Source organism: Chelmon rostratus, chromosome 15 (assembly GCF_017976325.1).
Source record: "Chelmon rostratus isolate fCheRos1 chromosome 15, fCheRos1.pri, whole genome shotgun sequence".
Lineage (NCBI taxonomy): Eukaryota > Metazoa > Chordata > Actinopteri > Chaetodontiformes > Chaetodontidae > Chelmon > Chelmon rostratus.
In genome coordinates this window covers 17,675,438-17,700,029 of record NC_055672.1, presented here as the reverse complement: position 1 = coordinate 17,700,029, position 24,592 = coordinate 17,675,438, and the positions used below count along the sequence as shown (strand labels likewise).

The 24,592-nt window shown below is 44.1% G+C and overlaps 1 protein-coding gene across 4 annotated transcripts in view; it reads right to left on the bottom strand.

The window, feature by feature from the left end:
• ralgapa2 (Ral GTPase activating protein catalytic subunit alpha 2) overlaps positions 1-24,592 on the bottom strand; it is an 84,905-nt gene that overhangs the window by 19,864 nt on the left and 40,449 nt on the right. For all 4 annotated transcript variants that reach the window (XM_041953151.1, XM_041953153.1, XM_041953152.1 and 1 more), the window contains 14 exons: positions 22,465-22,593; positions 21,461-21,589; positions 21,117-21,175; positions 20,845-20,953; positions 18,933-19,043; positions 18,594-18,662; positions 18,188-18,325; positions 15,645-15,822; positions 13,407-14,241; positions 12,677-12,748; positions 11,754-11,877; positions 11,498-11,653; positions 7,593-7,751; positions 5,572-5,699 (listed from right to left, as the gene is read on the bottom strand). In XM_041953151.1, the coding sequence (XP_041809085.1) occupies positions 5,572-5,699; positions 7,593-7,751; positions 11,498-11,653; positions 11,754-11,877; positions 12,677-12,748; positions 13,407-14,241; positions 15,645-15,822; positions 18,188-18,325; positions 18,594-18,662; positions 18,933-19,043; positions 20,845-20,953; positions 21,117-21,175; positions 21,461-21,589; positions 22,465-22,593 (2,396 nt within the window). The remainder of the gene's footprint in view (positions 1-5,571; positions 5,700-7,592; positions 7,752-11,497; positions 11,654-11,753; positions 11,878-12,676; positions 12,749-13,406; positions 14,242-15,644; positions 15,823-18,187; positions 18,326-18,593; positions 18,663-18,932; positions 19,044-20,844; positions 20,954-21,116; positions 21,176-21,460; positions 21,590-22,464; positions 22,594-24,592) is intronic.

Here is a 24,592-nt window from a genome sequence, read left to right as displayed (position 1 = left end):
GGTTACGTCAGAAGGAGGGAAAAAAATGTGTGTTTTTTTTTTTAATGTTTTGTCATGAAACAAGCACAGAGAGCACCAGCATTTGGATTGTCTGTACTTTGAGTCCAATTTGATCATAGTGAAAATCTTTTAAGAATTCAGCATTGCAGAAGAATTTAAATGTATCCAAAAATAGAAAATACTGACATGCCCTAAAACTGATTCAGGCTAATTGTAGTTGTGTTGTTATTCTACCTGATACTCAAAGACGGAGCTGGGGATGGGACAGAGAAGGCGACTCCACAAAAAACTGGCAGTCTCGCTGGCTTTCACTTTGCGCTCACAAACACACAGATGTCAGACATGAATGCATAACAGACGGCGAGAGAAGGGGAGGGGCGTGAGGGTGGGGGTTCAAGTTTAAAAATACACAGAGCAAGACATTCTTTGGGTTACACTAGGCTATGCAGTTCCTACGTGGCTTCTAATTATTTTATGCCCCATATAAAAGTGGGGGTTCTAGGAAAATAAATGAAAATTTGGAAAAACTTGAATTAACTCAGCTGGATGTGGCAAATGAGAGACAATCCTTATTTGTCAGACAGGTTGCAGTAGGACACACGCAGGGCGTATGGTGCATGGTGCATGCAAATGCATAAGACACTCAAACACACAAAGCATGATCGTTTTACAATACCAGAGGCGCTATAAAATAAAGGCAGCTTCCGTATACATACAAACAGAAACACAAATGCACCAACAGGCACAACAGTTTGACACCAGCCGTGTGTGTACGCTACCCCAGGCAGGGCTCTGGGTCCCTGCTGTTGGCCGTCTGGTTCCACGCCTGCTCTACCTGTGTTTAAAAGGGGCGGCCCCCGTGTAGCTCAGACCTCGGAGTGCAGGCTGGGCTGGGCCCCTGGGGCTTTTAGGGTGTGGGTGCCATGCAGCGGACGCCTTTTGTTACAGGCTGGGTGGCAAGAGGAGGAGGAACTGATGTGGGGGGGGGGGGGTGGGGGTGGGGGCTGATTGAAAAAAATGAGTAATGCTATGAGTCATTCTGCATTAGCAGCAGGGGAGGGAGACGGGGGTGGGGTGGTGGGGGGAATACTTTTGCATGTTGTATGAAGCTAGACGCCATATGCCATCCGGGCTGGGCTGCCTCCTGAGTCAGGGCTCTTGGTTTGACAGGCCTGTGCTTGCCCCCTCCTCACCCCTAATGCTACCCCCTTCTCCCCTAACTAACACCCTCCTCTCTCTAGGCCCTCCTAGGCTCCAGCAATGGGCTAGGCAATTGCTTTGGATGTGCATGAACTCCACTCTGTGTATTTGTGTGTGTGTTGGGGAGTGGGGGGGTAACTCAGTGATCTGAACACATCGGACATTGTCGTGAGTCCCGGCAGGAACAGCTGGTCAGCTGGAGAGAAGGGTGGGAGGGGGTAGGGATAAGGAGGGGGAAGAGATGGGAGGCAGTGCGCTACACTGATAATGGGATTAGGTTAAAACATTCAGCGGGGGAGAGACCCCTCCTCTCTGTGTAGCCTCCCAAATACTGCGTAAACTCTCAACCGCTCTATCAAAGCCAATGCCAGCCTCCACCCAAACCACCCTGGCCAACTCCAGGCAGGGACACTTCATCCCAGAAATGGCCCCCACCCAACACCCAGCTACCTACCCACCCAGAAACCAACTGAAAGGCTTGCACTCAGTAATGAAGACACACTACTAGATACTTAATATACATTGTTCGACATGGTGACTTCTTAAGCCTCCCTTTCAGAATTTGACTGTAAATTACAAATTAATTGGGGGCATTTTTGGAAGACCCTTTTGTCGGTCAGCTCTGCTTTCCATAAACAGGAAGCTGGCTAGTTATACTCACACCAGCTCAGACCATTACATGAATCCAGCATATAATGACTAGCTTGGCATCTCACTGTGCCCAGTCAAGCACTGTGTTCCACAGTGATATAGACTGCTGAGTATTATCTATGAGACTGCCGACAGTTATGGCACAACAGCTGGCAAATTAGACCTATCAACGATGCTAAATAATTCATGTGAGACAACACTAACATGGCAGATCCTATTCATGACATCCTATCATGCATGCAGGCGCACTTTCATCTCTGCTAGGTGAGGAATCTTACAGTACACAAAAGAACGCACTGCCATTGGACAAAGACACTAAGAGTGGGACAATAACTTGCTCAGAAGGGGTGTGAGAATATGTCATTGTCAATGCAGTGACTGTAATAATTATGATGGCGTCTGGGTGGGTGGGTGGGGGCAGCAACAGCACACAAAGGAGTGCATACAGGATATCATATCCATTATGTTTTCAGTATACATGCAGTGAAATTATGTACATCTCGATTTGGCATTCAGTGGAGCTGGGGGACTGTAGATATGCTCACATGAGCCTGTGAGGGAACATGACAGACTTCAGCAGATTTCTGTGTTCTACTGAAAGGATCAAGCCCCCCTCTCCTCTTTCTGCTGCACACAGATAGACACACACACGCGCACACACACACCACCTAAAAGCCTGGCTTGCATGACTGGCGATGGGCAGAAACAGATTATGGTTATTGATCGCTGCCTGGAGATGGATCTGTGTGTGTGTGTTTATGTGTGTGTCAGAACAGAGGATGGGGACTAAGGGCAGTGTGCAAAAACTATTGATTCTGTCCAGTAGGGAGGCTATGTCTCTGAATCAAGGTCAGTTCCGCACTGTCTCACCTATTAGAAACTTGCCGTCTCCCCAATACACACAGTAGCAGACAGTTTTTACCCTTAACAACACCCCCATCACAAAGAGTTAAGGACGGCACATCAAACTCAAGTGCTTGTTGAAGAGAGAAATGAATCCCATCCTCTGGATGAAGACATTATTCCACAGTGACAGTATGAAGGATCTTCATCATACAGTAAATGGCAGCAGACAGCAAAGCCATGCAGTGAAAGGCTGGGTTCAGGTGACAGAAACAAACTCATCCCCTCCTTCAAGCCATATATTGTGTGCATGCAGTGATAAGAACCAGGAATAGAGGAATAAAATTGCATTCACTTTTTCTACCGATGAATCAATAAAAAGAGTGGTGCTTCAATAAAAACTTGTTTTAAATTGAATATTTTGTGGTCGCAATTGTTCTAAATGTAGCTGTGAAGGGTGGACTAGTTGCAGACAATACACTTAGAACACACAAAGCCAGACCAGCTGCATTTTCCATCAGGCATATAAATAATAGATGATACATTATGAGTTGTCTGTGAGAGGCTTGTGATATGATGTCTATGAGGCCACGGTCGTGTGTTGACAGAAGAAATTGACACAATATCCACCTGACAATGAGAGCTGGACACTGCCCAAGAAAATGAATGCAACTGCACAGATTTCACGAATCAGAGATGGAGGAAAGGGAGAGGCAGAGGATGCGATGAGGAGAAAGACAGAAAAACAAGGAGTGACTATCTATCTGAAAAACACCACTGTAGCTGTATCTGTGAGTGTATTTTCTAAAAATGTTGCTGGTGGTCATTTTTCAATATCAAATCCTATTAGCCTGAGAGATCCTGTGAGCGTTGCACCAGACTGCTGGAGTCCTCTCGAGCCTTGTGACAGAGCGAGAGAGGGGGCCGCAGCGCCATACTGGCCTTTTATCTGGACACACGGGGGTCATATAGCTTCTCTTTGAAGAAATATTCAACTAATTACCTTGGAGAGTGGCCTCACAGGCAGAGAGCGGACTGTGGCTTGTTAAGGCATTGTGAAGGGGTAAACTAAGGATGAGGATTTTCATCTTGCACAAAAAACACACATCCCAGGAAAGAAAAAGGTTGAGTCATTGTTCCAACTTGTGAAAGATAAAGAGCGGCATAACCTGAGAAGATGGAAGAATGAGGACTGGAGAGGGAAAACTGCAAATGGCTAATGAAATACCACAAATCCAATGATGAAAGTATGATGCAAAGTATGAGTAACTCCACCTGCCACTCAAGACTTTGTTTTGATATGATTCATCCCATTTAAAGTCAGGACATTCTGTGATCCCAGTTCTCTTAAAATCTAAAAAATCGGTATTCACTTTCACATGGCACGACAAAAAGTAACATTTTGGCTATGTCCTTATAAGCTCTCCAGCTCGACCGACAAACAGCAGAAAAAACAGACAAGCAGATACTCGTGCTGGCAGTGTGCTTTGCCTGGCACATCCATTCATCTCCTCTCCTGGAGTGCGTGAGGCCTGGCAGCCTATCAGTGCCAGAACTCCAGAGGCAGCGCTTATCTCCTCTCATAGATCATGCCTTTGTGCTGTCTGCTCCTCTGCTAAGGAATGCCAGGTAAGGCTTTTGTGTCCCAGCACAGGCCCGGTACTGTCCCACCCACACGCCCCCCCCCCGGCCCCCTGAGGCTCACAGAGGCAGGCAGGCCTGTGGCTGCGCCCCCCCGGCATGGAGAGTCACACTGGGCTAATTCACTTGGCGTCGGGTAACAGACATCTGTCACTCAGGATGCCCCCGGGGACACACAGACAAGGCTTGATATAGGAGTGGGGGGGCCGGGGGATGTGATGCATTGTGAAACGCATACAGGCAGACACATACTTACACACATCCAACTGTAAACAACGTGCACAGGGTGTGTCGCAGTGTAATTAAAGACCAAAAGCCTTTGCTGTAAAATACTGATACAAGGACTTTACAATATTTTAAAAACAACTTTTTGGAATATGTCAATGTCAAAACAATAGATTCTAGTCTTCCACCCAAATGAAACCTCCTTGGGGGGAGGTTTCTATAGCAACCGCCAGAGGGGCAGCGTGGTTCTGGTGAGGCGGTGCTGTACATGCTGTCCGAGAAGGAGCGGGACGTTAAGGGAGATCAGGTTTCCCCCTCCAGGGGCCATCCCGACTCTGCGCCCCCCTTCCCACCCCCCAACTCTGTGCTGCTGGCATTCACATGCTAATTCATCTCCATTGGTGATTACACTGCCTTTAAACCAACTGACAACTACAGCTGGAGCCAGGCTCTTAACGGCACACTGTTGGATGGATGGGTGGAGGGATGAGAGCGAGTGCGTGTGTGCGGCCGCTTCTGTCTATATGCACTTGTACGCATTCGTTGAGGGTGCTCTTATTTCGGCTCTCCTTGTGCTCCATAAAACAGTAGTGATAGATGACGACACACTATCTGTGTTCCTGCTCAAATCAGCCCCACGCAACCTCCCATGATGCTCCAGGCTGTGAAACAGCCCTGGCCTAATAGCTGTATGTAAATCAGCCAGCCCATAAAGATCAGTGTCAGCACTCAGCTGTGTACGTTGGCTGACGTGACAAGCACGCCACATGTCTCAATGAATTTACCCAAACGGTCCACTGGTGGTGCTGAAAATTTAAGCTGAGTGGTGTTATACATTCGATGAAATCATTCTAAGAAGATCACAAAATGCATGCTCATAACCTTAATGGTCTAAGCTGTATGGGTAATCAAGGGTAGATCTTTTTCAATTGTTGCACTCCTCTGATGAGCCATCCTCGTATGGGATAGTGAGCAGTAAATGAAGCAGAAGGTATGAAGAGTAAAGGATACAAGCTCTGGTAGAGAGTCAGCCGGGACTTGACAGCTCTGCTGGCATTGATACAGGTGGCCCGCACCAAGCTTGGCAGCAGCGTCCCAGTGACGATGGCGCCATTAAACAGAGGCCCAAAGAAAGGAACCTGGGCAAGTTAAGAGAGAAAAAAAGAGAATAAGAACATGAGGCATCAAAACTTCCACACTGATTCAAAGTTAATGTGATGTCCTTGCATATGTAAGTGCCCAAAAATGAGGAAAGGTTTATTAAAAAAATCTTTTTTATTCTTCTTTTTTTAACCGTTTCTCCATCTGTTTAGGGCAAGGGTTCAAGTTGAAATTGGATTTTTTGCCTAACTTTGCATGACAACCACACATATCGAATGCAAATCAATGTTAGGTAAATGAAATTAAAATGACAATCAATACTAAACAATGCCCTCATATTGAGCTACCGAACAATACAAAGGGGCAATATGCATTTTAGCGGCAGTGTGTGAGTGTGTGTGGGTACACGCGTCTGTTCATGCATATTGGAAGGGGGCCCTTAATCACTGAAGCTCAATGGTCGTTGACCTGGAAGTTGACGTGAATGTCAAAGTCTCTCCAAAAGGTCCTGCTGTCTTCAACTTGGTAGTTCAGCTAGCGCAACCGGTCAATTTATATAATGAATGGATTTTAATCCGAGATGATACAGACAAATTAACTTAATGACATGATGGAAAACTGGGGTGATACTGTGTAAACTAACACTAGAAACCTGAGTAGGTGGTTTTACAGGTTCTTGGAGGTAGAGGCAGTTAAAGTTGAAGCATTTTGGAAAAACTCTCTGGCTTGCATGGGTGGGGGGCGAACAGTGGCAGCCTCTGCTCTTCTCCCAACTGTTCTTTGGCTTTAGAAACCCTTGAGGCTAGAATATGTTTTCCACACTCCTTTGTTAGCCATCTGAACCATCAAAGTAATCATAGTCTTTGTATATTATTTGGAAAACTTGTCTGAAAGAAATGCTTGACTGTTTAATCGTCCAACATAAATAATCCAAGAGTCTCTCACAAGGTCTCAATAAAAGCAGGTGGCTTTAGTGTAAGGATAACACTATGAATGTGATTATTTGGAAATAAATTGTTATTATGATCATTTATACTGGCAATAAAGATCCGCTGAAATATAATTAACAGCATATGAAAGAAATAAAGCCAGCTACAGTAACACATGACAGCAAATTATCATAGGACTGCTCTATGTAGGAGTAACAAACGATTGATTATAAAAAATGGGGAGCACTATCGGAACGCCACAGCCACTTCTTCATAGGGATGGCAGGTGGTGTGGGACTGCACACCTCCTCCGACTGACTTAATAAAGATGAGACTCTATTGTTTCTTGCATTATATTATGTCGTTCTCAGTAATCTCTTTGAAAAATTACTTGCCTGAACAACAAAATTAAGGCTAAGCAATGCATTAACAGAGAGGAGTACAAAACATATCATATAATGTAAAGATGTTTTCAGTTGAATCTTGTTCATATAGGAAATACTGTGACCCTATCTGAATGTCTGAAGCCAGCCATTCCCAGACAAAGAAATTTCACTATGCTCTGGAAGGCCACACATCGAGTACAGAGTAGCCAAGATGAAAGCTCGCCAAGAGAGGATAGTAACCATCTCTGAGAGCACATACCCAGAGTGTGGGTAATAATGCACTGCTGGAGAAGGTCGAGCTGAGAGCCTTCAGACAGAAACCACAACAGGAGAAAGAACCTATAAAACTCAGAGCAAAGTCCGAGTAGCAAGTGAGAAGAAGGGGCTGCCTTAACTCACGAACTGAGACTCGGTATTAGAGTTTTGCTGAAAAGTTAATCTTTATCTGGCTTATTGTGCCTGGGAAGTAACACACTACGTCATCTTAGTACAAAAAGAAAAGCAGCTAAAAAAAAAGTTCAACCACAATGCAATAAGAGTAACTTCCCACTACAATGAGTTGTAGGTGGATAGTTGACAATAGAGTGAACAAAATCGACTGACTGCAGTGGTCTACCTGGGGTTTCTTCATGATCTGGATGAAGTACATGTGGTTCTTCATTGGGTAGATGATAATCAGAACGTCTCCAAAGTCAGTTGGGATGATGCCACGTCGGTAGTCCCTGGTGTGCTCTGACCACACTATGTGCACCTCATCATTTCCCAGGTGACGCAGCTGCCAAACAAACATATTCAGCTTAATCAAGAGCCTGGTGAGTGCAGGTAATTTTCATCCCTATGGTGATGATGACTGGAATGTAGCAGGATCTGGGAATGTCTCTGGGTCTTTTCAGTCTGTACCTTAGACCCACATCACCTGTGGGAGGCTGAGGAGTGAACTGAGGTATAAGAGGTATGCAGAAGAGGCTGACAGATCAGTAAAGGTTCCATAAATAAAATACTGCAACTGGCTTTTATCATTGTACACAGCAAGATTTTATTTTATATTTTCTACTGGTACAAGCAGTGAAGATAAAATTTATCCTAAAGATAAAACATAAATGCAGCAGGTGCAAGAGCAAGGTGACTGCTTACAGCTCAATCATAAACTCTGTTTGAAAACAATGGTTTAAAATATGGGTCTAGGCTCTGGTTTTGACTCTTTTTATAGCTTTTTCATTACAAATTCAAATTGCAAACACAAAATGCACAAAATTGAGCATTTCAAAACCAAATAATTCAAATCCAATTAACTTTCCCCATCAGAGATTAAATTGCTTCCCATTTCCACTCTATTCACAAACACAAATGAAACTGGGAAGGGCAAGAAGATACACTTAAATGACAGGAAATTGACTGAAGCTAGATTGAAATAGGTAAACAGCTTTCCCCTTTCCAAAGTAAAACAGATGGACGTTGCTACATTATATTCTCTGACAGGTGTACATCACTTATTAGCTGGTAGTCCAATTATGTTTTCTAGAGGTATAACGGTATGTGCGTTCATCCCAAACCATTCAGTATAGGACGACTGATTCAGTATGTGACTTCCTCGGTTCAGTGTACTCTGTGACCCAAACAATTACTGTTAAAAAAGTCGATTCATGTTCACGTACTTGCACACATGGAACAGAAATTCTAGGGAACGAGTTTTACCCGGAAGGTTTTGGCAATGTACCAGTTGTTGTGTATCTGCTGTAGCATGCTAATCGGCTTACCACAGTTAGTCAAGCTCACGTAGTGTCGCTGCTCCATTGTATGGGAGCATTGTGGTTTCCCGGTTAGTTACAGCAAAAATGGATAATGATTAGTGTCACTGTCACAATGTGTGCCAACATTGTTCAGCTGAAGTTGGATTTGTTCGTGGAAACCCTTAAAACACGTCACCCACAATTGTATTACCCGAACGCGTCAGGCCAAAGCAATAACTACTGCTATAAGAGTGTTTATCTCTGTGGATATGTGACCATACTCAGTCTAAAGAAGGATTCAAGAATATGGTCAAAGCACTTGAGCTACATTATGCTTTCATGTGTGCATGATAATCAGTCTGTCGTGCTGCTCTGTATGAATGAGTACAAGTTGGTCAGGAATTACCAAAAGTCTTATGATGGAGCAAGACTGACATCTGTGTTATGCATTTTTGATATAGACAATGGACAATAATGTTAAATGTTTACATTATTCACAATAAATGACAAAAATCTTAGCTTCTACATTTTTTTGGGGGGGGGGGGGTCCCCCTGCTGTGCCAAAACTGCACTGAACCGCGACCCTAAAACTGACGATACCGACTGAACCGAGAATTCTGTGTACCGCTACACCACTAATGTTTTCTGGGGTATCATGGACACAGAAAAGTGAGCCTCTACTCAGAAGAAAACATCTGCCAATGTACTGTGGGCCTAATGAGCCATTAAGAAACATGCCCTTGCCACCAAAAATGCAATTAGCACATTCTATTATAAGCCCTTAATTATGGTAATACGGTAATCTTAAACAAATCCACGGCATGCTGATTACTGGAGCGCGCCAGTTCATTCTGTCTGTCCAAGGATCAGCAGGTACAAACCAGGTCAGTCACTGGGACAATTTCAGAGAAAATGTTGAATATGCATTTGCGGTAGACAATCAACACTGGGATGTTAATTTGGGTTAAGATATTAGCATTTGGATGAGCTTAATCACAAGTTTAATGAGGATGCTTATGCTCTAGTCAGTCATCTTCGGCACCAATCTATTTACTCCCTTGCTAATCACATACAAATGTTTGAGACTTCCTTAATAAAATGTGATTCAAGTCAAAGGCTCTTGTCCAATTAGCCCTCTTTGACCTCCCACCCAACAAATGGGCCTCACATACATGGAAACAGCAGATCAGAAGACCCCAGAACACAAGAGGCTCCTTATAAAAACAACCTGCAGCAGCCCAGTTAAGCTGTGGTGCCTGGGGGTGAATGTGAGCCAAGGCACTCGACTATCTCTGCCTCTTTTACACACACACGCACACACACGCGCACGCGCGCACACACACACACACACACACACACACACACACACACACACACACACACACACACACACACACACACACACACACACACACACGTGTGCAGTCTACATGGCCTGACCCCAACCCTGCAGGTCGCTTCTATAACCACATTACTGAAGCCAGCTGCTACTGCTGCAGCCTGCACTGTCCTAAAACCCACAATTGGATTGAGGAATTCATGGCTTTCCCTCTTTTCTTTTTGGTTTAGCCTTCCTCCCCTCTCTCCATCGTCTTCAAACAGGCAATCTGCCCGGTGAAAGCTCCCCCATCAGTCGTCCTCCCACAGTATGCCGCTACGGTTACAGGCAGTAAAGTGGGTGACTGCTGGACTGAAAGTGTTATTTTTAAATTGACAGGGAAACATCCTACTTGGACACAGACGAAGCCTGTTTCTCATTCCAATTCTTCATACCACTTTCTACTCCTTCTGCTCCCTCCATCTTTTTCTGAAGCATCCATGCATGCAGCCAGCTTCCCAAATTTCTCTTTGGCTTGTGGCCGGTGTCGAGATGTGTGCAAGGTGGGCATGAGCAATTACAGAAGTTGCTGGTGAAATGAGTGGAAGCAGAGTGGCAGCACACTCCTCTCTGGGCTTGGCCGCCCCTCCAGCGCCTCACTCTGGCCAACCAAAGTCAGAATCTTTACTCAGTCTAACTAATTTTTGAAGTCACTAAGCACAGGTTCAAGATGGGTTTGGAATGAGTAGGGGGTTATTTGTGAAACAGAGAGGGGGCAGATCTATGGAGGACTGGAGGGGGGTTGGATATGAGGAGAGCCTGATGAATTTCCCTTCTCAGCAGGGTACTGTATGAGAAGATTGGCTGCACGGGCAGGGGCCTTGTGGCTCATTTCTTCGTGCTAACTACTACTGGTGCACTACAGCCCAGAATCCCACTGCAGAACCCAATCGATCGCTCCTGTGGCGGCAGCAGGAATTGGATAAAAGGATCCTGCCGGCATCCGGCCGGCGCCTGCCCTAGCAGGGAGAGCTAATGGCTGAATCCAGGCCCTGGTCACAGCACACAGGGAGGGGGGCAGGGGCTAGCAGAATCATAGTCATTACCACCGCGGCACATGCTCTCTCTTCACTCACGCGCCTGCGACTCTCTACTCCTCAGGCCTGCCTGGCTGGGGTCACTAATCAATGCCCGCACTCTGGAGTCACACCTCCTGATCACAGCTTAACACAGAGTTGAAGGCTACAACAACATACTGCTATGGGCTGACAGGACTGTGTAGCCATTTCACTGCATCAAACAGGCAGCACAGTATTTGCTCTCTTTTTTTTTAACATACCCTGGACTTATGGTTTGCAATTAACACATATTACAACAAGCCAAATATCCAAGACAGGCAGGGATTGTCAACATTTCTCCTTGTAACCACTTATGACAGGTTAAAAACAAACAACAACAAATGGGACTTTTTACCTTTTTGGTGAGGCAGTCATCTGAATCAGATGGCATGCGAGTGGAGACATGGAAGATGGCTTCCACGGTGGAGGTAGCATAGTAAGGAGCTGTTAGACCTGTGCTGCCATTCCTCTGGAGGCCACCCATAAAGCCACAGTGTGTGGCCAGGTCCACCTGAGGGATACATGTACAATTTCGCGTGTTCTGAGTGTTCTTGTTCATCTGTGTGTGCAAATTTAGGTTGTATCTGTGGATGCTGAGTGGTTGTCTGTACCTCCCATCCCAGTCCAGACACAAAGTCTTCATAGGCCTGGCTGCCTGTGCTGTTAGACAAGATGGAGCACTTGTCCTCCTGGCCCTCTCCAATGTAGAACACAGCAATCTTGTGTGTCTCTCGACTACAGAAAAAAACACATTGTAGCCAATATTAAAAGAATACCAACACAGCGGCCAATTTTATAGACACAACAGAACTTGAAAAGCTTCTCACTACTCTACACACTTCAGACGAAAATGCTTTGAAATGCGAATGCAATGACTCAACCCACTACACCTTCCTTATCAAGGTAAACTGTGTGCGTAAGTGTAATTGAGTTGTTGAATAAAATCAGGAAAGCAGAATGTGAAAAAAACAGCAAAAAAAAATCTGTCTGCAAAAAATTTCCATTATCTCTACAGCTCTGACATGATTTTAAAAAGAATGGCAGCAAAGCCCCCTCTCTACTTTGCCTGTTGCCATGGCACTACATCCTGCTGGGGTAGATTGAGGGCACTTTGCATGCTTGCGCACAGGTTGCCCAACCAAGCCTGGCCATCTGGGAGAAAGTAGTCCAATCCCGAGGGAATTCTTGAATAAGTGCCTGGCATTAGCAATGTGTGGACTGGACTAAGAGAGACAGGGTAAGAAGGGACAGCAACAGTGATCGTGGGAGACTTCCAGGGTTGTGATCAGCAAGAGATGGTACAAATTAAAAAAATATGGCAGAGGAATGGATTGAACAGGGCAATATGATGTTGCTTTGAGCAAATATGTGACTTATACCAGTGTTAATCTCACTTATGTAGAGCCAGATTTGATGATTAGCAGGGGGCACTGTATGATAGATAATACTTGGTTCATTGGTATCTCAGACAAACCTAATTTCTACAGGACACAGCATTATACAAAAACTCCAGACTGAATTTATTAGGCATTACCACTGCCTGGAATCCAAGTTCTTCAGTTCCCTTAAGAGCTTGGAGTTTTTCTTCAACAAATGGAAACTTTTCCTGTTTGACAAAAACAATCTTGATTAGACACATTTTCAATTCAGTATATAAAACATAATTCAGGAAAGCATGACATGCTAGCAACAACGAACAGCCATTTGAAAAGGTGCTATAATCTACTAAGATACTGTCAAAAAAATTGTTCAACTTTTGTTTCGCCGTCAAGTTTAACAAAGGCAAAAAGACACAGGTGCAAAACGGCAATCTCCTGCTGCTGTGCACATGTTGCACCATCACCATTAAGAGGTGTAAGCTTTCCATTTACAGGGAAGCACTGCAAAGATGTGGCTCTGCAAGGCAGACCTTAGTTAAAACATCTGGGCAGTTTTACCCTGTGGAGAGGAGATTAAGACACTCCGCACTCTGGTGTGCTTTTAACTTTGCTCGTTCTCTCTTAACGAGAGTAACGAGCCAACGGCTGATGTACCTTGAGGACGACGTGAGTAACTTGAGTTCAAATATATTATTACACTGCAGAGGTTATAACACAATGGTGTGTTTTATTTTTCTGTCATACTGGCTTCACTTAAGATCTGGTTTGGAGACAAGCAACAAGTATGACCTCTAACAACCCCATTTTCCTCTGTTCGCCTCTGTCTTCCTCCAGTAGAGTGCAAACCAGACTAAAGATTGTAGCCAACCTCAGGTGGTAATGTACCTGCGGTCCCAAGAGTTCATGCCAAGGTCATTAAGCAGCAGCCGGCAGAAGTAGAAAGGAGCTTTTGGTTCCTGGTGGGAGGGTTCCTTCTGGCAGGCGGCTCGAAAGCTTACATCGGCATCCCACCTCCTCACTTGCTCCTCCTCCTGCTCAGTCTGACGCAGAATGGCTTCCAGGATCGCGCTCTCTTGCTCTAGGTTCATGCCATGGGGTGAGGGGGCTGGCTGGTTGAGCCTGAGTTGTGGCTGTGGCAGGCATTCTGGGCTGCACTGGCCCAGATCCTCCAAAAGTTTATCCAAAATATCTACCTCTTCCTCCTCACAGCAGTCAGAGAGGGAGTCCGAGACTGAGCAGTGATTTTTGCACGGTTCCTTTGTTGGAGAGTTGGGTTGATTTCTGCTGTGAGTGACAGTAGTGGTAGTGGCCAAAGGGCGGTCAACTGCATTAAAAACTCCCGCATCAGCTGAGTCTTCCTGGGTGGTGCAGTAGAGGATTGCACCATCCCACGAGTATTTGCCTGAGATGTCCCGGACAATGACACGCACTTGGGAGGAAGGTTGTGGGGGCTGTCCGACGGTTGGGGTCTCGGCGGGGATTTGCAGGTACGACACCAACGTGCTATCATTGAAGACAAACAGCTGGAGGTTGGGGCTTTTGAAGACCTCGGAGGACAGCTCGGACGACTCCACGTATGGGTTGTCGTGGTTTTCGCTCACTAAGCTGTGGAGAAGGGCCGGGCCACCGCTCAGTGGATAATGGCCCAGATGGTTCACCAGGTGTGTCATGACCATCCGTGCTGTCAAAGGAATCAGCTCCATGTTCCGGCGTCGCTTTTCTGTAGGAAGAATAACGGCAGGAAGATAAAAACACTGAGACCATCTCTGCAGGAAAATACACCTGAGAAAGTGCAAAAGTGACCAATGGTTGAAGTTACAGATGGGTTTAGAAAAAAGTAGCACATGGGCCAGTCTTTTATAATACCTCCAATGCAGAACCATATTTCAAAAGCCCCATATTTGTGTGCAGACATGCTATCATCTCCGTTAGCTCTTCTTATACAAAGGCAAATCTCATTTATGATTACTAATAGGGGTACTTTATTCATTTCTCATAATAGCTTAGCCAGCACACCTCTAAGTAGGTAGCATCTAATCATGAGAGACAACTTTGAAAAGCCCATTGATTCTTTTTACAATGGACAAGCATCGCAACTGGCTGAGTGCTAATGAGAACCACCATCTTTACAGGCTGCTTAATAGGACTCTACTTAGTGAATTGCATTCATGTAAATGCACAGGTTTTTACTCCCAAGTGAAAGGCATGCCGTGCTTTATTCTGCAGTGATGAAGGAAAAACAAGAACATGCACTCTTACATTGTGACAGTGCTATCAATACCATCATCCCCCATCAAAGTGGAGAAAGCTCTTTAGAAAGCAGGCCAAGCTGCATTAGAGATGCACTGGCCCTTTGATGTGACTTGATCAATATGAGGTGGGGGCATGAATATAACTAGGCCGGCACTCTTTGGTTTGCCCTTTTGATAGTGTTTTGTTATTTCTACTAAAACTCTGTGCAGCTGTGCACCGAAAAGCAGAGGTGTGGTGAAATTTTCCCGGCAAAAGCTACTGTTCAAATTTCTTACACTGTTTGCACTGCCAGTTTGCACTGTGTTTTTGGGCTGTAAGGACTTTTCACAAGTTGAGGACACAAGGGAGAGAGAGGAATACATTGCCTAATGGAATCACAAGGTCACAAAAAAGAAGGGAAAAAAATCACATTTTTATCTAAACCCCATAATGGGTCTTCTCTCTAGGGCTGAGTACTAATGTGAACATTCCAGTCCCTGTGATGGCTGATTTTCTTTCCTTTTTAATAAGATATTGACATTTAATGGAGAGGCTCCAAATGGATGGGCTACTGAGAGTTTGCTTTCCCCCGTATTTCTTTTCTGGATTTGTTTTGGGTAGGAATATACGTCTCTTTGGTCTGTCACAAGTACAGTATGGAGCTAAAATGAAGTACTGTACCATCTGGAGATATGCTATGATGCGTCAGCCACCAGAAACTACTAGTTTTACTCTCTCATATGTGCATATTCATACATACAGACACATGGACAAATACTATGCACCAAATAAATCCAGCATCATCCTTTTATCTGCCTGCGCAGTGCAACCTTGCACACAGCGCATAAAAAGCGGCTAAAAACGGGCATCAAGTTGCCTCTGTGTCCTTACCCTCAGCAACAGTGAGCAGGCTGCCAAAGTCGGTGGCGGTCATCTGGGAGGGTGGCGGCTCGAAGCTCTTAACCTGACCCAACATGAGGTCATAGTCGGTGGACAAGTCTGACAGGCTGAGGAGGTAGTGGCTCTGTTGGGTGTGCAAGTTGGAGCCGGACACACAGCAGTGCAGCACCTGAACAACAGAAGAAAAAGGATAGAACTTGGTGATTATATCCAGATGAAGTAGGGGGTAGTTTTTTTTACAGCATGACAGTGGCACTTTGAAGACTGATGTCTGATGTGTAAAGACACCTTCCTGTTATGATATGGTGGTGTTTGGTGAGACGATGCACAGTGACAGTCCTGCAGGCCTGTTCTAGACTGACATGATCCAGGGGAATATATGGTCCATTTACATCACAAGGCGATGGAGGGAGGGAGGGAGTGAGAGGAGGAGAGAAAAGAGGGTCTTTATTGCCACTAATCCATTTCTCCTGTGATGTGTGAGTGTATCGATCTACATAACAGATGGCAGAGCATCCGTTGGCAGGGCTAGATAAGGCGCACTGGGGCAGTTGATTACAGCCATTGGACAGGTTTACACTGTTTGATTTAATTAAGACTTTATCCTTGTGCTCAGCTCCCACCACAAACATGCATGCTCAGCCACACACATGCACACACGCATGCATGCATGCACACAAACACAAAAAGACACACCTGTATACTGTATAATCTGAGCGGAGGTTCGGTGTTGCATATGAGTGGGCAAAACATATGCCTAATGTATGTAAATGAGGGGGCCTCTCATTCAGAGTAGAGCAACTTGGGTAAAGCCATGCAAAGGCTAATCCCATTCAGTACACACATACGCTCAAACTTGGCTGAGAGAAGCTCAGAGAGGGAGGCTGGCCCTGCCATCTGAAACAGTATTGTGTGGGGCAATGTAGACAGTATGTGGATGATTCTACTGAGCAGACCTCTGGGTGCATGGGGGAGGGATTGGAGACTTGATGCTGAAAAGACCTGAACCAAACAGCTGCTACACCAAAGCTCCAAAGAGGTTCCTCTGTGGAGTGGTGGAGAGAGAGTACGGGAGGGGGAAAACCCACAGCTGTGCTTGACAACTAAGTGACTGCACTCCACATAGCAACAGTTCCTGGAAGGTAACGCACAGTGAAACAAGCATACTGTAGTTAGAAGGGCACACGCTGTATGGATACATGAGTACGCCTATGTACACACATAAATCAAATAACAAAAACGCAAACAGAGACAGACAGGTGCACACATGCACAAACGTACCTATCCTCACTCAAACACACACACACACACACACACACACACACACACACACACACAGAGGGGTGGTGCAGCTGGCTGCTGAGGCAGGCGGAGAGAGCAGATGGAGAAGCCTGAACAGGACTCCAGTGAACCAATGAGGTCTAGTGCAATGTCGTGCAATGTTGCTTTTCGCAACGATCTGCATGCTGTTGGTTACCAAAAATAACTTTTCTCACTTTTCTCTTCATCTCCGGATGACTAACACTGCAACCTTTTTGGGTGCATGTATTGCACTTGTGTTTGAGTGCTTGGGATACATCAGATTCAAGTGTTTTTTTTAAACATAAATCTGTAATTAATGGAAGGTGAAGTATGAAAAGTAAATGGACACTCCCAGCTACCATGTCAGTGATGGAATAAAAGGGAGATGTTTTTTATTAGGGAAGCTATTCGGTTTAGTATGGAGAATGATTAGCAGCCAGTGTATCGTTGGCAATGTATAGATTTCGTTCATTTCGACTTGCATTCATATTGTCACACCTTGTGATGCCTGGCTTCATATATTATTTCCAATGAAACCCAGAGGGGCCACGCCTTTTGTGTGCAGACAACCAATCATGCCTAATTGTCTTTGGTTTCATAGCAGCTGCAGTCACTCTCATATTAAGACATATTCCATTCAAATCTTTAGGACAAGCGTTTATAGCCTGGGCTTATCAAGTGGACAAAGGGTCCTGTTTGAATAATTGGACCATTTCTTATCAGGGGTGACATCCTTACAAAGATCTGCCGTTGACCGCATCTGCCCAGACAGGAGGGAATGAATAATACCTCATTCATTTGTGCCTGAAGCTTGGCCCTCATCCTCAGGGTCAGCCCATAAAATAAAGGGTTAGAGGGACTAATACAGAGAAATAGACTGAACACTGGAAATGTTCCCTGTTTTAAATAAATACAATATATGCCACTACAAAGCAAGTTGTAAGAGTTTCAAACATATGATAAATGCCAACCCACAGCTATGGCTGGTGCTTCTATGCTGTTGTTCCACTATAATGTTAAATGAGGCATAGTCATGAGGTCGCGCTGGAGGTGAGTCTAATTAAAGTGGCAAGCCTATTTGGTGGGGTGGGGGTGGAGGTGTCAAAGCTGAAGTTATTGTGTCTGAGGGCGAAGACTATTTATGTTTCAGAGGATATTGGAAGGCAGGCGCGTTTGCTGTAACTGCAACTTTCAGCTTTTCCCACCTCCCAGCTGCCACTGAGGCTACCCACCCTGTAGATGTAGTCCAGCAGTGGGGGCTTGTGGGATGTGCGATCTTCCAGCATAGGCATAGTGATGGGTTCCAGCAGCAAGCTGAGAGGAACAGCCATGCACCAGTCCAACAGGCACAGCAGCAGTGACACCATCAACTGACAAAGTGAGAAAGAAGTTCCTTTTTCAGTTCACTCATCCAACATCTAAATTTAAAAAAAATGTAACACTGGTATAGCAGAAAAGAGCAGTGCAGTCCCAGAGAAACAACAGGTTATAGATGAGAGCTGCAAAGACAGGAACTATAGAAATAGAGAGCAGAACAGAAGAGAGAGTAGAAACATTCCTCTGCAACTGCACCATTCCAACATGATCAAGGGCCTTTAGCTCTCAGCCATTTCACGTCTCCTCTTCTCCAACATGTACCTTTTTGTCTGCTTCCACTGTTGAGTGCTCTGCACTAGGCAACAAAAAGGCTACTGTGGCCACAAAGATCTGTATTGGGACAAAACAAGGAGAAAGATAATTGGATGACACACTCCTATTCATCCGCTGAGTCAGGGTTATGTGCTAAAATGGACGTGATGCCACGGGACTTTGAGTATGCACATGCATAAGTAATAACTCAAGTAAGACTTGCATTTAAAATCTAATGCGACATGATAGGAATGTCTCATTTTGCTTCTAATATGTTCTCCCCCTAATGGCTACTTACACTTTAAGTATGTGTGTGTGTACACGTGTGTGTGTGTGTATGGGTGTTACCTCGATGATTTTCTTCGGCAGAGTGGCCTCCAACCTCTGGAGATGTTCCCAATGTGAGATGAGCAGCTGAAACGCATCACAGGCTGCTTGAGCCACCGCTTTGTTCCCAAACTGGACAAACAAACAAGAGGACAAGACAAGAACTGATCGGTGATGCGAAGAATATGACTCCTTTGACAATAAGCAGCATTAACATAAAGAAAAGGGTGTTAAACAGGATTTTTTTAATGTTACACTGCAGATGTACATTCTTGGGGCATTCTTGTCTATTTCCATGCAACCAAACTGTTGCTGACCGGCCACATGTTTTTAATTTCAACAATGTGAAAAAGGCATTAACAAAGCATGAAAATATACAGGATTTGCCTGTTAAAAACTTTGTAACTATAAAAACAAACACAAAATAGATAATACTGGAGCCTCCTACAATCTGTCAGAACAGATTCAAATGATCAAAACAAAAACTGCAGCTTTGAAACTTTGAAAGCTCAAATGGTTTAATAGTGAGCAAATTAATTAGGATACAAACAGAACGATACCCAGACATCTGATACGTAAACTAAGCCATGTCTATAACGCTGACTCCACTGTATCTTCAAACAATAAATATAAATAATCCATGTGTTGTATGACATGAATGGACAAACCATATATTGGGATATTTCCAAAACTGTACACAAGTTCAAAGAATACACATAAACTCAAAAATGGCATACATATAAAGTGTCTTGACTGTGAAGTAGGCACTTGAGGCAGAAAATTTAATATCACCAAATTGTTAACTTCATTGTTATTAAATTCATCTTTCAGTCATCCCCAAAAGTTAACACTTCCAGTCTGAGAGTTTCATATATTCAACACTTTTGCTGTTGATTTGTGGCACCTAAAGCAGAGGGAAAAAGTTTAGGCAAACACTGACTATGACAAAATCCTGCGTAATTTCCCTTAAATTCAGCTTTTCACTTACTGTGCATATAATCAGCATAATTTCATTTCCTCTTCAAACCATGGCTCATTTTCTCCAGACTTACTGGAGGAAAGAATTGAGCTGTTGACAATTTTCTTTCAAATGTGGATTTCTTCAGTGATTTGAAATTCTTTGTGGAGAAATAGAATTTCCCATTTCTTCCAGCTGAATGCCTCTCAACATGTAACAAGGGCAGACAATGTGGGGAGTGCAGAAATGGCCAAACACAAAAAGGGGCCCTGAGAGTTCAGCACCTGCTTTTAGAAAAGAGACTCTCAGTGCCACTCTTCCCCCTAGATCCCCCACCCAGCCTATACCCTCTATTTTGGGGCTGCCTGAGTCTGTGTGTCAAGTTGTACAGGGGAGTGATTACTGCTCCATTAGAGAAGGGGGTGGGGGGGTTGCTCGAGCAGGAAGCTGGGAGATGTAGCCGCTTAAATTGGCCCACATCTACTGAGAGTGAGCAGCCTGAAAATTACGCCACCGCCCCAAATCCTTTTCCATGAAAAAAAAAAGGGAAGAAAAAAAAAAAAACAGCCTCCACTGGTTCTCTGCATCTCTTCACTCAGGTAGAAAAATGGGGCCCTTCCAAAATATACCCCTGAGACACATCACTGGACATGTTTTATTCTCACACTTTTTCTCCATTCGCTTTGTTGAAATTGTTCTGCGCTCCTTTTATGATCAACAGCCATTTTTTGTTAAAGCTAAACACTATAGGGCTTGTGGGGTAAAAGAAACAAAAAAACAAAACGACTCTGATGAAATCCAGGCTTTCTGCGTCGATTCATTTAAAGACACTGCCTAAGTGATTTATTCAACATTTTTTTTGCCGCTGTACAGCTGCATTTTATAAATCATAATGCACGTATAAGTTAGCAGATACCAAACTGCGAATGCATTTACGATGCGATGAAGCTTTGTTCCTCTCAGAGGGTCGCTGACCTTTAGTGTTACTCCCAGAACATTGATGGCATCTTTAACTTGGTGATGAATGTTCTCCTGCATCAGCTCCTCACACACCCACAGACCCAGGCTGCACACAGCAATGCACCTGAGGAACACAAGTTATTATTCTTAAATTCACGAATAATCCAGAATCTGAACTGTACAAAATGCATTCAGAAGACTATTCAACACATTCACTTCACACTAATCAAATAAAGAGATAATCTAACATAAGAAAAAATAAGCATCACCAATACTGCCAATCATACCTGGCTCCTTCACAGTGTTCCTTTGTTGCCGTCTCTAGCAGGATGTTGATAAGATAATCCTGCACAGCAAAGACAACATGCTAGGTTTACTACATGACCTCAAATTACAATCAAGGCCATTGATTTTACTTAATATTAGTAAAAATCTGATACCATTTGTTGTAACAGAGGACTTGTGAGACAAACTGAACCACTCTTTAGGTTCTAATGTTCACATTATAGAAGAAATATGTAGAACGTGTTTAATAAGGTGCTTCTCTTCACACCGCCAGTAGTGTAGTAGTGTTTTTGTTTTGAAATGTCATTAGTGGAAATATGTGGTGAGGCACCTCTTGACCACTTACCTTGATATCCTCATTGCCTATGATGAAGTCATCAGAGCCAGGCACACGCTGCAGTATAGGAATCTGGTGGTAAAGGTTGGGGAAACACACAAGGGAGCCCAGGATTGTCTGAGCCTCCATCCTTGGAGCCTGGCAGAGACGAAAAGAAAAGACAAACAAAAACAACACACACACACACACACACACACACACACACACACACACACACACAAACATCATTATCACTAATTTCCTCAAGCAACATGAAAACAACCCAGTTTCAGGAAACAGGAAGCTGGCTACCAGGGGGAAAAGGATTGGAGCGTTCCAAAAGAATTAATTGGGTTTTCATTCATGATTCTGCTGGTGCTCAACAGAATCTCTTGACGCATGGTGGGCGTTGGACAACAAAATGACTGTTTAAATGCGCAATGGATGCTGCTCTGAAGCAGACTGTATATCCCACGGCACCTTAGGAATCAGAACAAATGTTTGCATTCGTTTTATGGCTAAGTCTATAATAACTATGAGCACATGCTTCAACAATTAGTTAAACATGACTGTGAGTCACACTAACACTTGGTGATGCTCTTATGCATTTCTTGTGCATGTTCAAACTGTCTGACTAATCACAGCCATTAGCTTTGATCTATAGGCACTTCAGTAGGAATAGCACAATTGTATTGCAAGACAGCATAAAAATACTTGGATTCTGCTTTACTACTGCTATACTTCAGAAAACAGAAAATTTGTTTTTCAAAGCCAAGAAAGCTGCAAATTGAAGACTATTATAACTGGGACAAATAGTTATTTATAGAACTATCAGTCAGGAGTGAGCAAATGAATGTGACAGCAACTGATGATCAACAGGTATGAGGAGGAGTTCTGTTTTACTACTACTGAAACATTCCTGAACACTTTTACATATGAGTCATATTAAACACCTTTTTCTAGTTTTTGAAAACAGTTTTGATTCCAGTTTGAGCCACATGATAAATCTGCATGTTAAAAGCGGGTTTGTGCACCTCTGAGGAGACAGAGCTGAGAACGCAGGCAGCGGCAGTGATGAAATCTCCAAGAAGCATGGTGAAACCCGGCAGGCTGAGGAAGAAGAATCGAGGAGAGCAGGAGCGGATGATGGTGTTCAAAACATCCTGATGACAAGAATGCACACACACACATATATAAATGTTAATAGAAGGCAAACAATACTTTCCGCATTGATATTTATGTTATTAGCCATCAGCAACAGACTTGATTTGATAAAGGAATAAACAGCCATCATCATCAGTCATCATCCATCAGAACCAAAACTCACTATATTCTCCAGCATGCTCACAGTTCAACAGGATTTTTGTATTTGGTATGAGCACAGGGTCTTATTAGTATGGGTAGTGAGGGAAGCAGAAATATTTTGTAAATGGGCAACCATGTGAGAGACATGGCAGGGAGAAAGCTTTTTCCTCCAACAGGTAGGCTAAGCATTTTAAGTGTGTTGGGGAGAGTAAGGCACTCAACAGTACATGTCACTAAAGGACAAAAAAGAGAGGGAGAGAGAGACAGAGAGAGAGAGAGAGAGAGAGAGAGAGAGAGAGCGATAAGAGAGAGAGCGAGCGATAAGAGAGAGAGAGAGAGAGAGAGATGGAGGCAGCAGATGGATTGTTCACAGAGGATAAGAGGGAGAACAAAAGACCTCAACTTTGTGAGTCACGTGTATATACACACACAAGCAAACCTGTAATTAAAGCCAGAGACAAGGTATTGTTTTGCTGAGGTACAGGCGGCTCAGTGGCAGATGGGTGCTCTATCAACATTGACATATGCTATACTGCAGAGGGCTCTGCACAAACTGCTCAAGTATGTACAGTGTAATACCATGCTAGACAAGACCAGAAAAGCGGCTGACAGGTTTTCCATGCTATATTTAGATAGTAAAGCGGCAGCAAGGAGGTTGATTTATTCATTCTTCACTGATAGAAGACATATTCGTATTTTGGAAAACAAAAAAACAAACAGAACAAAAACATATTGGTATGAGAATGCAGCATCCCAATAAGGCAGAACGATTGCTCTCTCTCTTATCTGAGACATGCGCGTGCATATTTGTGTACAAAGGCAAGGTCCAGGCTAGAAACACCTGCCTTCTTGGCCATAAACTTGTGTAAATCAGACAGTTCAAACATCAGCCTGTTTCTAGATGAACTGAGGGGCACCTTAGCAAACACACATGCACACAATTTCTCTCTCTCTCTCCCAATGACATTAATCACCTGAAGCTTTGGTGAGCAGGGAATGCAGCTGAACAAAAGGGGAGTAGAATAAACATGCAGAGGCAATAAGTAGGAAGCTAAACTAACAGGATGCACTGCATGTGGAAAATTGGTGGGAAGAGCTTTAGGATTGAGGGCCCATTTTACCCTCATTTTGTTGGTAATTGACCTCTGAAGCATAATGTGCAGTGCAGTCAGAGGTAATTAGCATGCAACAAACTGTTGCTTGATTGCCTGAAATGAGCATTTTAGAGGAAACCACAAATGTAGAATGCAAAGTGTTTTCTATTGTATGTGTAAGTAGAGGGAACCTGATTTGAGGTGTGTGTATAGAAATGGGAATTGAGCCCCGCGTGTGGCTCTGTGCTGGCAGTCGGAACGGCCCCTGCATCAACAAAAGGTGCATTAATGTAACTCTGAATAGAGCCACCTCAGGCCTTTTCATTTGGCCTCATCTCCAGGAAAGCACACGCTGTCCACCTGCTGGCCCCTGGGGTGACAGGGTTCATTCGCTGTTGCATCACACCGCACAACATCGGAAAATGTTTGTCTCATTTACTAAACATGGACGTTTCCAGTTTAGCACAGGCCAGATTTCCTGCTGCAAACTCAACACCACTATAATCACTATGGATATCTGGGGTTTTCCCCTTCACAAGGTGTTAGGAAGGGATGTAACCCACCTGCATAAATATGAGGTGAGAGGTTTAATCAACAGCCATGTTTGTGGCTTAGAGGGTCAACTGTCACATTTTCATCTGGCAGTATATAAATTATACACAACCTCTGTTTTTGCAGTTAGCAGATGAGCTACATTCAGGAGGAGCTAGTTTTGCTCTGAAACCATAGGTAAGAAAAACTGTCGACTTGTATCTAGCATGTT